The sequence below is a fragment of the Anabas testudineus genome, chromosome 16, assembly GCF_900324465.2.
Source record: "Anabas testudineus chromosome 16, fAnaTes1.2, whole genome shotgun sequence".
In the NCBI taxonomy this organism is placed as follows: domain Eukaryota; kingdom Metazoa; phylum Chordata; class Actinopteri; order Anabantiformes; family Anabantidae; genus Anabas; species Anabas testudineus.
The window spans coordinates 20660796-20678136 of NC_046625.1; the positions used below are offsets into that span (position 1 = coordinate 20660796).

Genomic DNA, 17341 nt, shown 5'->3' on the forward strand with positions numbered 1-17341 from the left:
GACTTCTCAGATGGGTAACATATTGAAGCTAAACACAGCATTTTGCATGGTATCTTAATTTCAAATATTTATAATATTTTCATTATATTAATAGTGTTTATATATAATATTGTTTTTAATTCCCCCCCCCCCCCCCCCCCCCTCAGGAATCTCCCATCATCCTCAGAGATGGAAACGGCACAATCTATCCTATGGCCAAAGACTGCACGGGTGGAATTCGAGATCCCGATTGGCTAGATCTGCCACCTATAAACAGCCTAGGAATGGGCGTGCACTCGCTGGCTAATCTCCCCTCCAACTCCACAATTAAAAAGAAAGCTGCTATTATTATTATGGCTGTTGAGGTAATATATGAATAAGATGTAAAACAAACATAAATTTTATACATGTACTCACTTGCTGTAACTTGATGTAAATGGTCTACTGGAGGAGAGAGGGGTCTGGGATGGGCTGGGGTGGCTGAAAAATCGAAATAGCTTGTGATGAATAAGATTCCAGTGATATGTTTGAAAATACTCCCCATTTAAAAAAAAAGAAAAAAGTAAAAAGAAAAAGAGGGTTGCAAGACCAACACTTAGTGGTTTGTAGTTTAATGTTTATATAATGAATATATCTGAAAGAGCAAAATGTAGTGCTGTCAATGTCAAAGCGAACTCTCTTTATTTCAGAAACAAACATTGATGCAGCATGTGCTGCGATGTGACTATGAGGCCTGTCGCCAGTACCTTGTAAACCTTGAGCAGGCGTTCCTGTTGGATCAGGGTAGCCAGGCCCTTGGAGCACTTCTTGGCCACCGTTGTGATGGGAACCGCAACATTCTCCATGCAGCCGTCTCTGTGTGCTTCCCTGTTAGTAACAAGGAGACCAAAGAGGAGGAAGGTAAGCTGACACTTTAACAACAGTCAATATACAGGTACCTGGTTTTCCTGCTTTCCGCTGCTCCATGCTAAGTGACCACGCTGTTACATTTCAGAAGCTGAAAGGTCGGAGAGAAACACATTTGCAGAGCGCCTCTCTGCTGTGGAGGCGATTGCCAATGCCATCTCTGTGGTTTCAAGCAATAGCTCTGGAAATAGGACTGGCTCTTCCAGCAGTAGAGGGTACATAACCACTTATACTCATTTTACATATTTTCATGTAATAGTCTCAGTGTAATTTAGTGCACAAAGCTAGCTATAAGAAAGGAATCATTTTGCTTTCCAGTTGAGTGAGCAGTTATCCTGTAATATCAAAAGACAAGCATTATTGATCTAACTTTCAGTGCCATTTTTATTTTTGTGGGTCACCTACAGACTTCGTCTGAGGGAGATGATGCGGAGGTCTCTACGAGCAGCAGGTCTTGGACGCCACGAGTCTGGCCCATCATCCAGTGACCACCAGGACCCCGTGTCACCACCCATTGCTCCACCAAGTTGGGTCCCTGATCCCCCACCTATGGATCCTGGTCAGTTGATCATTACAAGACTTAAATTAGTAGAATTAGATTGTCTTTGTTCTGTTTGGGCCTTAAATTGTCTGTTTCAGGAGAAACTACTACTACTACTTTTGTTGTAGTGTAATGCTAAAGATATGTGTAAACTACAGTATATAAATACATTATGTTTTGAACCAAGTCAGTCACAATTTTAGCCCTGTGAAATTACTCTCCATGTGTGTTGTATATTAACCTGTTAAAACCAAGCTTTGAACTTGTTCTGCCATTTAGTTAATAAAGGCCACCTTAAGCTTTGTTGGAAAACGTGAAATTGACTCTTGACATTGCAGTCTTACAGTTGCAGTGAACAGTTTTTTTTTTTTTCTGTTTTTTTTTTTTTTTTTAAATCAACAGATGGTGACATTGACTTCATTCTAGCACCAGCTGTGGGCTCACTCACTACTGCCTCCACTGGGACCAGCCAGGGACCCAGCACCTCCACCATACCAGGTATAGAACATCTTCACTGTGAGGAGGACATGATATATAAATTTTTTTACTGTTATTGATATTTATTTTTCTCTTCTTTACCTCAGTATTTGTTGTTTCATCATGTTTTTGTGTCAGCTGTCTCTGATCTCACTGTTCTGTTTTACATATGAACAGGGCCATCCACTGAGCCATCTGTGGTTGAGTCTAAAGACAGGAAAGCCAACGCTCATCTTATTCTAAAGCTAATGTGTGATAGTGTTGTTCTGAGGCCACACTTACGGGAGCTGCTCTCTGCAAAGTACAGTTGATTTTTTTTAATATATATATATATATATATATATTTATATACACATTAGCTTCCTTAGGTTTTTTTGCAGTTCTTTATTTGCCTGTCAGTCTCTCTAAAGTGCACATGTAAACTGTTGCTTTTTGACAGGGATGCCCGTGGAATGACCCCTTTCATGCTGGCCGTCAGTGGAAGAGCCTACCCAGCAGCCATCACTGTTTTGGAGGCTGCTCAAAAAATGGCCAAGGGTAATTTAACAAGCTAGCTTTCTTCGTTGTATTATGTACCTACTCTATGCATGTTATGTGTTCCTGACACAAAAAGAACAGGGGAGAGAAAGAAATGGAAGTTTAAGTCAGCCACTACCTCTGCATGAATTCTGAGAAAGCAGCAAAATTATTTTGAATCTAATTTTAACTGGTTAGGTAACAGCTGGAACATTGGAGGATATCCATGAGTTATGTGAATCGTGACCTATTTTGCTGCCCTCCTTATAAAAGCTAACTATTATTTTGTAACTGGCATTCCTCTGATTCTCTGAATTTTCTTTTTGTTCCTCTAATTCTTTGAACACAGTGGGTGACCCAGGCATTGCAGAGAAGGAGGATGCAGATTCTGTGTTTATGGAAATGATTTGCCCCTCGGGGACCAACCCAGATGACTCACCCCTGTATGTTCTCTGCTGCAATGACACCTGCAGTTTCACTTGGACTGGAGCAGAGCACATTAACCAGGTCAGCCCTAGAGGATATCATTCCACTCGAACATATAGCAAAAACGTTTTGCTTTAAAAGGTGAACTACAGCAGTTCACCTTTTAAAGTCCTCTCAAGCTACATCTATGGGTGTCAATTGGGAATGGAATTTCATTTAACAGATTGTTTTAGGAAGACAGACAGCTCAGTACGTTAAAGATATTACTTTTTGAGTATGGTTCTCAAAATCAATCTAAAGCTGCTTTCACATATGTACTGGAACCCTGAACTTCTTCAGACTTAACCAAGGTGAGCTGTGTGTGAGAACACAAACATCAGCTATTCAGGCCGAACCTAGACTTTATCCTGTAAGCCCCCAGTGCAAAGTCTGCGTAATATCCGTGTGAGCCCAGGTGTGAACACGGTAGGTAATAGTGTGGAGTATTCACAGTAAGCTAGTGGGTGTTTTCTTTCAGCCGATCCACTCATCACAAAGTATAGGAGATGTTTTTGGATTGTGCTTGTTTCTTAAGGAAACTTTGATACATAAAGTGTTGTTTCTAATCATGAGACATGCTCTACTGATGAGCTGTAAACAAAACAAAATGGATTTCTGCAGTGCACTTTTTCTGTCATGGCGTGCCTCCTCCACGCTCTACGCAGCAACTCCCCACACCACAAAATCAAGCAGACTATTTCCCTAAGTGGGAATGTATGTCACTGAGACTTTCTCCTGCTGTGTGCTGCATGTGTGAATGCACAACGCCACACAATGTACGGTGCAAAATCAGTGCTTACGTGAAAGAGGCTTTAGATATTAAGATCCCCCAATCATCACTCCCCCTCTCTAGTCTTGTAGATAGAAGATTCCGCCTCTATTGAGTCCAACCTCATTCACATTTGTTGGACCTTTTTATAGCATGTATTAGCCTTATAAGGCACTTATCATAGTTTAACAGTTTTGTGGAAACTCAAAATAATTTGACTGCCACACATTATTTTAGTACATGTAGACACATGAATGTGAAAAATTGACACACAAAGATCAGATTAAAACATTTGTAATTGAAACTTAAGGCCTGTAATACATAGCCAGTCCACATTGAGTATAGCTCTAGCAACCCCTGTCATGTAATGATCAGTCAGTACTAGATGCGTAAATGTTTTCAGTCAAGAAGCTAGCACATTTTTTTTAAGCTCTGAAATATATAGATTTTTCAGGTCAGAGCTGATGCACTGACATGTTTTATTATTTATTTATTGTTTCCCTCATATGTAGGATATCTTTGAGTGTCGCACCTGTGGTTTGCTGGAGTCCCTCTGCTGCTGTACTGAGTGTGCAAGAGTGTGTCACAAAGGACATGACTGCAAGTGAGTCCTACATGTGGTTCACACAATATTTAACCTTTGAAGAGTTTTCAACCTTACTTACATTGCTTTTCACCTGTATTTCAAACTAGATCATATGTCTGTTTATTCTCAGGCTGAAGAGAACCTCTCCTACAGCATATTGTGACTGCTGGGAGAAATGTAAGTGTAAAACACTGATTGCAGGCCAAAAGGCAGCTCGTCTCGACCTCCTGTACAGGTTACTCACAACAACTAATCTGGTCACAACCCCAAACAGCAGGTAAGATCTTTATGCTTTTTGTACTGGTAGTGTTCTGTTTTTGTACTTTTGTAATTGGGAAATAATTGTGAGTATTTTACACTATATTATCTGAACTGTGTTATCTCAACATGCTATTAATGTTGAGAGAACACAGTTAAGATATTTTACTAGGCTTCATATTTTATTGAAAGGTGATGTTTCTAACAGTTTTTTTTTCTCTCTGCAGGGGAGAGCATATATTACTGTTCTTGGTGCAAACTGTTGCCAGGCAGAGTGTTGAGCACTGTCAGTACAGACCACCACGCATCAGAGAAGACAGGAACCGCAAGGCTGCTAATGCAGAAGGTAATTCATTGTCATTCTCTTTTTATCCCTTTCAGTCACCAGTGCAGAGACGTTTTACAAAAAAGAATTTGAAATGTTCCCCTATCTACTTCTAATTCCTAGTGTGGTTAACACATTATTTCCGGAACACATCTAGTGTAAGAAAACTGTGTTCTTCTTTTCTCTCTTTTAGATTCTGATATGCCAGACCATGACCTAGAACCTCCCCGCTTTGCTCAGCTGGCTCTCGAGAGGGTCCTGCAAGACTGGAATGCCCTCAAGTCTATGATCATGTTTGGTTCTCAGGAGAACAAAGACCCGTGAGTATCACAGTATAACAGCACTCCTAAAATCAAAATTTGGTTCACCTTTTGCTGTGACTAAATTCAATGAATTGGCATTAGCCAAATTTGAAAGTCTAGTTACAACCTTATGTTACCACACACACAAGTGTAATATGTACTCACTGCAGTCACAATGCAGACCCAGATTCATACAACAGATCTAATACTTCGGAGACAGTTGCTGACTTTTGTGTTGTGTATGTATTTACTAGGCTCAGTGCCAGCAGCAGAATTGCCCACCTTCTTCCTGAAGAGCAGGTCTACTTGAACCAGCAGAGTGGCACCATTCGCCTTGACTGCTTCACTCACTGCCTCATTGTCAAGTGCGCTCCTGACATCACTGTGAGTCCATTTAGTCTTTCCTCATGCTTTCTGAAAATCTTATTTAGAGCCCGAAATGCTGCCATCTTAATATTATCAGTAATTCCACATTTTCATAGTTATCACTTCATCCTCTGTAATGTATTTTGGTTGCTGACTGTGGGTGTCCTGTGTTAGTTCATAGATACTTTACTAGGCACACTTGTGAAGGAGCTGCAGAACAAGTACACTCCTGGCCGGAGAGAGGAGGCGGTCAATGTCACCAGGAGATTCCTACGCTCTGTTGCCCGTGTGTTTGTCATCCTCAGTGTGGAGATGGCTTCTTCCAAGAAGAAAAAGTAAGAACATACAATCTCAATTCTAGTTGTTAATGCTATCTCGAAATCTGTTCTTATGCTGTCTTGACATGATTTCTTTTCCGTAGCAACTTCATCCCCCAGCCCATTGGGAAATGTCGACGGGTTTTCCAGGCTCTGCTGCCCTACGCTGTGGAGGAGCTTTGTAATGTAGCTGAGTCACTAATCGTTCCTGTGCGAATGGGTATTGCAAGACCTACAGCTCCTTTCACTTTGGCCAGCACCAGCATTGATGCTGTTCAAGGCAGTGAAGAGCTCTTCTCTGTTGAACCTCTGCCACCAAGACCTTCACCTGACCAGTCCAACAGGTTGGTTGTTTTTCATCTTTTCATCTTTCTATCAGGTGGATGTTTAGAGCGCTACATTATGGAATATATAAATGTATGTATTGTGTCAGTTGCTAAACTAAAGAAATTACAATTAGAACAATTAGAATTTCAATTGCAGACAAGAAACTAAATGTAAATAATGTGCTTGATTTTTCTTGTTCTCTGTATATTAAGACTTAAAAGCTTAATTTATTCCAGCTCCAGCCAGACAGCTGCCTCTTATATTATCAGGAACCCCCAGCCACGACACAGCAGCCAGTCTCAGCCTGTCAGAGGAAGAGATGAGGAGCAGGATGACATTGTATCAGCAGATGTGGAAGAGGTGGGGAGCCTCATTATAAAATGATGAAGGCCATAATGAATGATTCAGTGCATGTTGCTGACTCCAAGTATGTGGAGTGTAACTTTTATTTACACCGTAAGAGTCATTTGAAGCTTTTGTTTAGTTTAGTTATTACACAATAATTTTAGATGAGATTGGCTGTGTTCTGTTTTGGTTGAAAGCATATCATGAACATGTGTTTCTCTTAGGTTGAAGTTGTAGAGGGTGTAGCAGGGGAGGAAGACCATCATGATGACCAAGAGGAACAGGGAGAGGAAAATGCTGAGGCAGAAGGGCAGCATGATGAACACGATGAGGATGGTGAGGAACTTCTTGCCTTTTTTTAAGTGCAAGGAAATACCTACGTTCACAAGTAATTATGGTCAATCTGAAAGCCAAGCCAAAAATGTAAGACACATGCTTATCCGTTTCTGCTTTTAGGAAGTGACATGGAACTTGATCTGCTGGCAGCAGCTGAAACTGAGAGCGACAGTGAAAGCAACCACAGCAATCAGGATAATGCTAGTGGGCGCAGGAGTGTCGTCACAGCAGCCACTGCTGGCTCTGAAGCAGGTTTGTCAACAGCTGTTTTAAATCTGAGTTTAGTTTTTTTTTTTTTTTTTTTTTTTTTATCTTCATGAAACATTCTCCTCAATTTCAACATGTTGTTTTGCTTATGTGTAAATGCCGTCACCAGTCTTTTTGACCTCCTTTTAATTGAAATCTTTCCAAATGTTTATAAGGCTCCAACTGCTTACTAAATAGAAATTGCATTTCTGTCTTGCTGCACTGTGGTGTATTTTTTTTCCTTGAGTTACAGACTAATTCAGTCCATACAAAATCACCAGTTCTTTAACAGTCAGCATTTTGGATTGTGGGGATTTATGTTTGGAGAGCTAATGATACAGCAGACAAAATGGTCTCTGGCTGAATACCCGATGTATTTCATTTGCAGGCAGTAGGGTGTCCTTGGCATTTCCTATTTTTGGTATGAGCTCCTCTTTACTTCAATGCATATACAGATGTCAGGGCAAGAGTGAATTTGCAAAGTACATACAGTTTCCTGCTGAGAGTTCCTTCAGTCCATCCCCTTCCTCACCTTTCACTGTTATTGTGTCTTGTTTATACCTAATCCTGTCCCTCATCACAAGTGTAGTCATGTTGTTCTTTCACCCAAATAACCAACTAATCAACTTGTAGCTCCTTCCAAATGGTGTGGTATTTTTTGTGTAGTTCCTACTAATAATTTTGGCCATTTTTTTCTTAGCAATATTGCAGTTTGATAATTAATCTCTAATGAAATTTGCAATAATCAAAAAAAATATATAAAAGATTTAAACAATTTTTTTTTTTTTTTTTTTAGCACAAGTTGATCAACAGAGTGCAGCTGTTGTTTTGACTTGACGCTTCAGTGTTCTCACCGTCATATTAGTGTTGTTTGGCCTTGTAGTGGTGTGATTCACTAACCTGCACTCCTGCCTGGATAAATCTGATGTGAAAGACAAAAGAGAAGGTGATAGGATGGATACCGAAGCAATTAAATGTCTCTTTTATCTTTGTCCTTATCCTTTACTATCCTCCTTCTCTCTGAAGGTGCGAGCAGTGTCCCTGCCTTCTTTTCAGAGGATGACTCCCAGTCCAATGACTCCAGTGACTCCGACAGCAGCAGCAGTCAGAGCGATGATGTAGACCAGGAAACGTTCCTTTTGGACGAGCCACTGGAAAGGACAACTAGTGCTTCACAGGCTAACAGTGCAGCCCAGGCTCCTCGCTCCATGCAGTGGGCTGTGAGAAACACCACTAACCAGAGGAGCACTGGAACTGCCCCTTCTAGCTCCTCAGCACCAGCTGGTCAGTAAAACCTTATATTTCTACAGTTGTAGTTTAAACAGTACACATATGCTTTTGTGAAGTTTGGAGCTCATGTTATAGTATATAGTCAGAGGCTTTAGGTAAGCATGTCTGCTTGCTGGACAGTAATGAAATGCTCAGGTATTAATGCCAATCTTTTTCAAAATGTTGCTGCTTTGCAGTTTGGAAATCCACAACTGACCACCCACTTTCCCCCAAAACCATTAAACAACTATGTATACAGTTACAGGCGAGCAACAGACTTCAAGTAATGTTTTTACATGTTCACTGCACTTGCTGACAACTGTTTTCATAACGTGCCCAGAATGCAGCAGGATTTTTGGCTAGGCTGTTGCTGAGCATAGTTCAGCGTACTGGAATACTTCTACAAGCTGGTCAATCAGAACTGAGTGGATGGGGGCAAGGGAGGCCTTAAAGACACAAGAGCTCAAACCTTTTCTGTCTCAAGGCAAGAGGAGCTGTTGCATAAAGTGGCAGAGGCATTATAACATTGGCACTTGTTTAACTTAAAAACCTGAACATGAGTATAAGATGGTCACTTGAAAGGTTTGTGTCTCTAGGTTAGTGTCAAAAATGGTTTATACTGTATTGATTGTATCTGTTATGATCTTCACAGCAAGCTCCACAGGCCTGATATATATCGACCCTACCAATCTGCGTCGTTCCAGTGCAATCAGCTCCAGTGCAGCAGCTGCGGCAGCAGCATTGGAGGCTAGCAACTCCAGCAGCTACCTGACATCTGCCAGCAGTCTGGCCCGGGCTTACAGCATTGTCATCAGGCAGATCTCAGACCTCATGAGTCTGATTCCGAAGTACAACCATCTAGTGTACTCGCAGTACCCTGCTGCTGTAAAACTTACCTACCAGGATGCAGTAAACCTACAGGTAACAAGCAGTGCCATCAGGTGGTGATAAAATTAGACTCCACTACTCCACTAAGGCACCAGCATACTGTTGTAACATACTCTGATCTTCCCAGTTAATTCAATAAGAGTGAATTATTGTCTGTTAAACCAGAACTATGTTGAAGAAAAGCTGATTCCCACCTGGAATTGGATGGTGTCCATAATGGATTCCACTGAGGCACAGTTACGATATGGCTCAGCCCTGTCATCTGCTGGCGACCCTGGTCACCCCAGCCACCCGCTCCATGCCTCTCAGCATTCAGCACGCAGAGAACGTATGACTGCTCGGGAGGAGGCCAGCCTCCGCACCCTGGAAGGACGCAGGTAAGAGAAATACATTTAACAAGATATTTGGAGGGAACTGCAAATGTTTATGTGCGTGTTTGTTCAGGATAGTTTGCTTGACTCTAACTTGATCTGTATTTGTGTCAGGAGGGCAGCCACCCTGTTGACAGCTCGCCAAGGCATGATGTCGGCACGAGGCGATTTCTTGAACTACGCCCTGTCACTGATGCGTTCCCACAATGATGAACATTCTGATGTGCTACCTGTGCTGGATGTGTGCTCACTGAAGCACGTGGCCTATGTTTTCCAGGCTCTCATCTACTGGATTAAGGCCATGAACCAGCAGACGACACTGGACACACCACAGATGGATAGAAAGAGGTGAATTGAGAAATTGAAGGAAATTCTGCCTTTAGATTGAAAATTCATCTCACGAGAAGTGTAATTCTTATTTAGGGAACATCCAGAAAAAGGCAAAATACCATCAATGATCTTCTTAAAACTGCCATTTCTAGAGTTTATTGTTACGAATTGAAATGTGTCTGCATTTGTTGACATTACTTTGTTTGCTGTTTTGACAAATATATGGCATAAACGATGGTTGCATGGTCATATGTGAAATCACTGCTTAAAATTTAAATGGATTATGTGTAAATCTGGTTTAAACAATATTTGTTAACCATGTTTGTAGGAATCGAGAGATCTTGGAGCTGGGTTTGGACAATGAGGATTCTGAACATGAGAATGACGAGGACACCAATCAAAGTCAGAAAACCACTCTTTAATAGATTATAACTTTTATTAATTATTTTTGATGCACTCTGACTGGCTTTGTTTCTGCTTCGATTCAGGCTCAACTCTGCAGGACAAGGATGAGGATCCAGTTCCAGCGGAAACGGGTCAGAACCACCCCTTCTTTCGTCGCTCTGATTCGATGACCTTCCTGGGTTGCATCCCACCCAATCCCTTTGATGTTCCTCTGGCTGAAGCCATTCCACTGGCAGATCAGCCCCACCTTCTGCAGGTCAGACTCTCTCTGCGTGGCCCACAGGGTGCTTATAGAAAAGCAGAAAGAGTTAAAGATACAGGGTCCACATCTTGAATACATGGTATGGCATGATGTAATGACACAACACGGCACCACGTAGTGTTTTGCTGTGTTTTGGCAGGAAACTTTACAGGCACAGGTAGCTATAGTGTCTTGAAGTGAAAGACACTACGCAATGGACACAGTAAATAGACCGACTGACGTAACTGAATGGCTAGATTAGATTATATAATTGTCAAACTAAATATTTGACAAATATTAAATTATTTTTGACTTTAATTCTTTTCTCACAGCCAAACGCCAGGAAGGAGGATCTGTTTGGTCGTCCCTCGCAGGGCTTGTACTCCTCCTCGTACATGGCAACCAAGGGCCTGGCTGAGGCAAGCATGGACAGGAACTGCCTGGAGGTAAACATGGGCTCCTCTCTACCCTCCCCCTCTCAGGTATACCGCTCCTCTTCACTGGATAAACATGCTGGCAGCTGTGTTCCAATATCTACAAATAACAGACATCACTGAAATATTGTAGCAACTACTCTAAAATAAAAAGCTGTAAAAACTATCCAAAATTCATCATTTTCTATTCATTATTTCCACAGCATTTTAGCGCACTGGTAATAATTGAAAGCACATAATAATTTTGGATAGTTTTCTATTGCTGGTAGTCATTTAATTGTGGATATTGGAACATAGCCTATGTTCTGTGTCCCATTTCCACATTTACATTCTTTCATCATCACACTGCCATCAGCTCAGGATGCATCTGTTCATATTACTAAAGAACAACCACACTGTTAACCCCATTAAAACAGATCCTGCCTACTAAGATGTCTTACTCAGCCAACCTGAAGAATGTAATGAGTATGGAAACTGGCCAGCGGAGCACTGAGACCCAATCACTGACAGAGCAGGAAGTGGAGGGTTCAAAACCAGGGCCTTCACCCCATGACCTTGCTGCCCAGCTGAAGAGTAGCCTGCTTGCTGAAATTGGCCTCACTGAGAGCGATGGACCTCCTCTCCCATCATTCAGGTAAGCACCTTGTCATTGTTTTTAAGACTGAGCTGGGGTTGTAGCAGAGGTTGCTCCTGGAGATAAATATATGTTAATAAATATGATAATATGTCTTAATATACAATTAAAATGACTCTAAAATACCAAATCCTGCATTTCTTCTCTTTGTGCAGACCTCACTGTAGTTTTATGGGCATGATGATCTCACATGACATGCTGCTAGGCCGTTGGCGACTGTCCCTGGAGCTCTTTGGTCGTGTCTTCATGGAGGATGTAGGAGCTGAGCCTGGATCGGTGTGTTTCCATCTCAACATTAATTTAGTTTTAAATAAAAATATTATTTGTCTATTACCACTCCTATTATTTAATTTCCAAACTGAAAGTACGCGTTAATAAGAACAGATTTACAGTATATCAGCTTGTCACATGTCTTATTGCTAATGTGTCTAGGATGTAAAATATAAATTTTTTTTATACTGGTTTTGACAGACTTTTCAGGCCTACATTGTATAGCAATATTTAATAATGCATCTATTTTATTGGATGATGGTGATTTAGATGTAGGGTTCAACCCAAGGCTTTACAGTACTTTTAATTTATTTTAAATCCTAGATCCTCACAGAGCTTGGTGGCTTCGAGGTGAAGGAATCCAAGTTCCGTCGGGAGATGGAAAAACTGAGGAACCTTCAGTCACGTGACCTAGCGCTGGAGGTGGACCGGGATCGGGACCAGCTAATACAGCAGACCATGCGTCAGCTAAATACGCACTTTGGCAGGCGCTGCACAACTACACCAATGGCTGTACACCGGGTGAAGGTCACCTTCAAAGATGAGCCGGGCGAAGGCAGTGGTGTGGCCCGCAGCTTCTACACAGCAATCGCACTGGCCCTCCTCTCCAACGATAAGCTGCCCAACCTGGACTGTGTTCAGAGTGTTAGCAAGGGCATGCAGGCCAGCAGTACGTGTCATCACGATTACAATTCAAGTATGACAATACATAGAAACTACACTGTTGATTTTGTTGTTACATTCAATGGTACTTTTGTGACTCTAAAAGCAATTTCTTTTTCAGAAGAAATTATTTCTATTTATTTATTTTTTCATAAGACAATTGACACTTAACAGTGAACTTTTTCTGTTTGGTGTGTTTGTGTAGATCTAATGCAGCGACTGAGGAACAGAGACAGGGAAAGAGAGAGGAGAAGTGGTGGACTTCGAGCGGGATCTCGGAGAGACCGAGACAGGTAAGTTCAGTCTAATGTATTATTATTTCATTATAAACAAAAAAGTCTGTGGTTTGTGAGGCAAACGTGTTTGTCATCTACAGAGACTCAAGGAGGCAGCTGTCGATAGATACAAGGCCTTTTAGGCCTTCATCAGAGGGCAACCCCAGTGATGAGCCCGACCCTCTGCCTGCACACAGACAAGCCCTGGGGGAAAGGCTCTACCCACGTGTTCACGCAATGCAACCGGTAAAAAAACAGCACCATTTTGTTCACATGTGTAGATTTGCATGATATTGCTTTGCGCATTGACAAGAGTGCTGTCTTATCTGGATTTAGTTAATTTTCTTGACTATACTGTGCTTGTGTCTCCTTAGGCGTTTGCCAGTAAAATCACAGGCATGTTGCTGGAGCTGTCCCCTGCACAGCTGCTGCTGCTGCTGGCCAGTGAGGATTCTCTTAGAGCCAGGGTGGAAGAGGCTATGGAGCTTCTTATTGCACATGGAAGGTAAAATAAAAGCCAGCCACACAGCTGTACATGTGGAACACAGTGTTCTTTTGTTCTCAGTTCCTTGACTGAAGCTTGACATATTAATTGAAAGCCTCTGTTGTCTTTTCAGGGAAAATGGTGCTGACAGTATATTAGACCTGGGTCTCCTGGAAGCTCCCGAAAAAACACAAGTAGAAATCTCTTTATTTACGCTTTTTACTGTCCCACTCTGTATTGATTGACTTAGTTTTAAGTGTTAAGTCACGAGATGGCTTTGGCATACAGATAATTCTTCCCTTGAGACCTGAAATCACATTAAAATACTTCTGCACATACAGCCTTACATAACAAATACTTTACGGTTCTTAACACAGCCCTCTCCTCCTCCTTTTGTTGTGTGATTGTAGCAGCAGGAGAACCGTAAACGCCATGGTTCGACTCGCAGTGTGGTGGACATGGAGCTGGACGATCCAGATGATGGGGACGACAATGCGCCGCTCTTCTACCAACCAGGCAAACGAGGCTTCTACTCCCCACGGCCTGGAAAGAACACAGAGGCCAGACTCAATTGCTTCCGTAACATTGGCAGGTAATGAATTGTTTTGTCAGTTGGTTCACCCCAGAATTATATTATACAGTATTGTCTCACAATTTTAAATAGTGGATCAAGTTAAGAACAAAAGCATTATGTTTTCGTTCCAGAATACTGGGGCTATGTTTGCTGCAGAATGAACTTTGTCCGATCACGTTGAACAGACATGTCATCAAAGTGCTGCTCGGGAGGAAGGTATGAGGAAATGTTGTGTTTTTTTTTTTTCATATATCTTTTTAGACTCTGCTCCATGATTTTCGTGCTTTTCTGAAGAAGCTGTTAAATGTTCTTTGTTACTGCAGGTGAACTGGCACGACTTTGCATTCTTCGACCCAGTCATGTACGAAAGCCTGCGGCAGCTTATCCGCCATTCACAGGCTGGTGAAGCAGATGCAGTATTTGCTGCCATGGACCTGGCATTTGCCATTGACCTCTGCAAAGAGGAAGGTTCAGGACAGGTAATGGACTACAGTGTCACTGTGTCACTAGTTCTAGCTGCTCTACCTGTAATCAAGCCCATCCTCCAGTGCCATTTTTAGTTCAGATAATAGATAAATAAATGAAAAGACATACAGAAAAATAGCACAGTATTACAACATTTGGAGAGGCAAATGTTTTTAAAAGTACTGGTTGAAAGCAAGCGGCATACTTTGGAAATGTTGAATTTTATGAGTAAATATGAGCAATATTAACCACTTGGATTAGTTGTTTTCTTTCAACATATACACTGCTTAAATTATTGGCATGCCAAATGTAGTGCTTGAGGTTCAGACCATCTCAGTACAGTAGAAAGATTTATATAAACAAACTGTATACTCTGGTAAAGTCATGTGTTGATGCCTTATTCTTCCTTGTTCAGGTGGAGCTTCTGTCTGGTGGGGTCAACATGCCAGTTACTCCCCTTAATGTGTACGAGTATGTGAGGAAGTATGCCGAATACAGAATGTTGGTGGTGGCTGAGCAGCCTCTCCATGTAAGTAAAACACTGAGACTTGAGTGATACTGCTCAAGGTTTTCTATATTTTCATATTGTTTGCAAATCTCATTCATGGAGTGTAAAAACTGTGAATTACATGTACAAACCATAATATCTGAATCTAGAACCTGATTTAGCTTATTTGGCTCTGCCATAGAGCCGTGTTGCTGACCAGAACTATTGAACACATCAATGAGCTCTGTTAACACTGGTGATTGTCATTTGACAAGAATATGGCCATTTGAGTTTATCTATGAACAGCCCCACTGACTTAATAGTGGCCAACACATTCACACTCATGCTAGTGAACTCTGAATTGTATACTATCAGCCTTTTTTTTCAACCTTTTCAGCATGTACCAACTTAACAGCAGAAAGTAAAGTTCTCTGTACCTGACTCTGAGATTATTCAAAGTGCACAATCCATGTCTTTCCCATCTGCAGTGCCAGTAGTGTTTGCTCCAGATAGTCCCATTCATTGTAACTTGGCATCTAATTTATGCTTCTGCCTCAGCATTGTTGAATGCTGAGGGCAGCCGTACCACCAGTCTCCCATAGCTCTGGCTCGCCATTAGTCAATGAGATAATGTTAGTGTCAGCTGTCGGCCTCATTCTCTTCCTCTCAGCGCACGTCTTGTATCTTCTTTTGTGAATACTCAGACCTTACAAGTATGGTCCAGTTAATCCATCACATTTAACTATCTCTCTTGTATGTTCAGTGGCATCTGCCTTACCGAAACTACTGTGACAGTGATGGTTGTCGCTGTTTATAGATAAACTAAAACAGTATTGTGTTTTGCATGTTTTGTAGTCAACAGAATAAGTCTGAAATCAGGTTCTGGATTCACAGATTTTATGGTGAGATGCAATTAAGTTTTAGTCTTTATGGGATTTAACAGTAACAATAATATAAAAAAAATGTTGGTATTTAATTCAAAACACGTCTGCCTTTCAAACACAGACAAGTGTTTTGGAAGTCTCTAAATGATTCACTCTATTTTTGGGCTCTGTCTGTCAGGCAATGAGGAAGGGTTTGCTAGATGTACTTCCTAAGAATGCCCTGGAGGACTTGACTGCTGAGGACTTCAGGCTGTTGGTCAATGGCTGTGGAGAAGTCAACGTCCAGATGCTCATCAGCTTCACATCCTTCAATGATGAATCTGGTATGAATGCTCTGTCTTATCAGTTTGCTCTCTGTTTGTTTACTCAGCACTGAAGATTCACTGTTATAAATTGTTAATGCATTATATTGAGATGTGTATATATATATTGAAAGACTTGCCCTGGAATTTTATCCAACAGGAGAAAATGCAGATAAACTACTTCAGTTTAAGCGCTGGTTTTGGTCCATAGTGGAGAAGATGAGCATGACTGAGAGGCAAGATCTGGTAAGAATATTTTTCATTATATTAAAACTAAGAATGTCACCATTTTGGTGTTTCATAGGTTGCTGTATAAAAATTGGCCCAGAATTCTAATTAATGTAAGTCATGGCTAAGCTACGACACAGAGTTCAGCATTAGAAGTTTTTCTGAAGCCAAACGCACAAGTGACTAATGTGACTAATTCTTTTCCTCTTTCTCAGGTGTACTTCTGGACCTCCAGCCCGTCTCTCCCAGCCAGCGAGGAGGGCTTCCAGCCGATGCCCTCCATCACCATCCGACCTCCAGATGACCAGCACCTCCCCACGGCCAATACTTGCATCTCACGTCTCTACGTGCCACTTTATTCTTCAAAACAAATACTCAAACAGAAACTCCTGCTCGCCATCAAGACCAAGAACTTTGGTTTTGTGTAGAGGTTCGACAGAAGAGTTTAAAAAAAAGAAAAGAAAAAAAAAGAAAAAACATGTTTACTGTTGTGTAATATTTACTTAGCTCCATTTTTGTAGATTTATTTTTTGTCTATACAATTTTATGAAATTCATCATACTGTCGCAATCTCCCCAGGCGGTAATATTTGTTTGTGTTGTGAACACAAACAGTTATTTTTATTTCAGTTTTAAGTGTTTTTCTTTTTCCTTTTGTGTTAATGAAGAAGAGGTATACAGTCCAGAACATTCCTGCATTGGCACTGTTAAATGTCCGCAGCCCACAGCTCTGCTCTATTGGCTTAAACCTTTGCTTCCCAGGAATTTGGTTTGACAGAAAGCTGTCTACCGTAACCCAGCCAAAGATGACAGCAGTAGAAGTATTTAAAAGAAGAAAAGACACACTGTGATAAGTTTTTTTTTTTTTTTTTTTTCTTCCCTAGAAAAGTACTAGTCACTGACAGTTCACTGCTGCCTTTGTGGAAAGTCCTTTTTTTCTTGTACAGGGGGAGTAGGGAATTTCAAAATAAACTTGGATGCAAAGAAGTTGTTCTGTTTTTTTTTTTTCCCCCTCTGCATTTTGTATGTTAAGCCCAATAAAAGTTAAACAACATCATATTTGTATGACTGTAAAAT

At 41.2% G+C, this 17341-nt stretch overlaps 1 protein-coding gene across 6 annotated transcripts in view; it reads left to right on the plus strand.

Moving 5' to 3' along the window:
- ubr5 (ubiquitin protein ligase E3 component n-recognin 5) overlaps positions 1-17251 on the plus strand; it is a 28697-nt gene extending 11446 nt beyond the window's left edge. Inside the window, exons 20-58 of one of the 6 annotated variants that reach the window (XM_026371438.1) lie at positions 147-344; positions 669-879; positions 974-1100; positions 1293-1444; positions 1829-1924; positions 2081-2204; positions 2343-2440; positions 2769-2926; positions 4166-4257; positions 4370-4516; positions 4725-4843; positions 5016-5142; positions 5379-5508; positions 5665-5825; positions 5912-6151; positions 6371-6494; positions 6704-6815; positions 6936-7067; positions 8088-8345; positions 8983-9251; positions 9384-9595; positions 9704-9937; positions 10248-10321; positions 10408-10580; positions 10898-11047; positions 11416-11633; positions 11789-11909; positions 12228-12600; positions 12772-12859; positions 12943-13087; positions 13216-13346; positions 13459-13519; positions 13736-13917; positions 14031-14115; positions 14223-14378; positions 14780-14893; positions 15914-16058; positions 16198-16283; positions 16481-17251. In XM_026371438.1, the coding sequence (XP_026227223.1) occupies positions 147-344; positions 669-879; positions 974-1100; positions 1293-1444; positions 1829-1924; positions 2081-2204; positions 2343-2440; positions 2769-2926; positions 4166-4257; positions 4370-4516; positions 4725-4843; positions 5016-5142; positions 5379-5508; positions 5665-5825; positions 5912-6151; positions 6371-6494; positions 6704-6815; positions 6936-7067; positions 8088-8345; positions 8983-9251; positions 9384-9595; positions 9704-9937; positions 10248-10321; positions 10408-10580; positions 10898-11047; positions 11416-11633; positions 11789-11909; positions 12228-12600; positions 12772-12859; positions 12943-13087; positions 13216-13346; positions 13459-13519; positions 13736-13917; positions 14031-14115; positions 14223-14378; positions 14780-14893; positions 15914-16058; positions 16198-16283; positions 16481-16693 (6036 nt within the window). In that variant the 3' untranslated portion in view covers positions 16694-17251. The remainder of the gene's footprint in view (positions 1-146; positions 345-668; positions 880-973; positions 1101-1292; positions 1445-1828; positions 1925-2080; positions 2205-2342; positions 2441-2768; positions 2927-4165; positions 4258-4369; positions 4517-4724; positions 4844-5015; positions 5143-5378; positions 5509-5664; positions 5826-5911; positions 6152-6370; positions 6495-6703; positions 6816-6935; positions 7068-8087; positions 8346-8982; positions 9252-9383; positions 9596-9703; positions 9938-10247; positions 10322-10407; positions 10581-10897; positions 11048-11415; positions 11634-11788; positions 11910-12227; positions 12601-12771; positions 12860-12942; positions 13088-13215; positions 13347-13458; positions 13520-13735; positions 13918-14030; positions 14116-14222; positions 14379-14779; positions 14894-15913; positions 16059-16197; positions 16284-16480) is intronic. The other 5 variants (XM_026371439.1, XM_026371441.1, XM_026371442.1 and 2 more) reach the window with 5 other exon arrangements.
- The last annotated feature ends 90 nt before the right edge of the window (positions 17252-17341 follow it).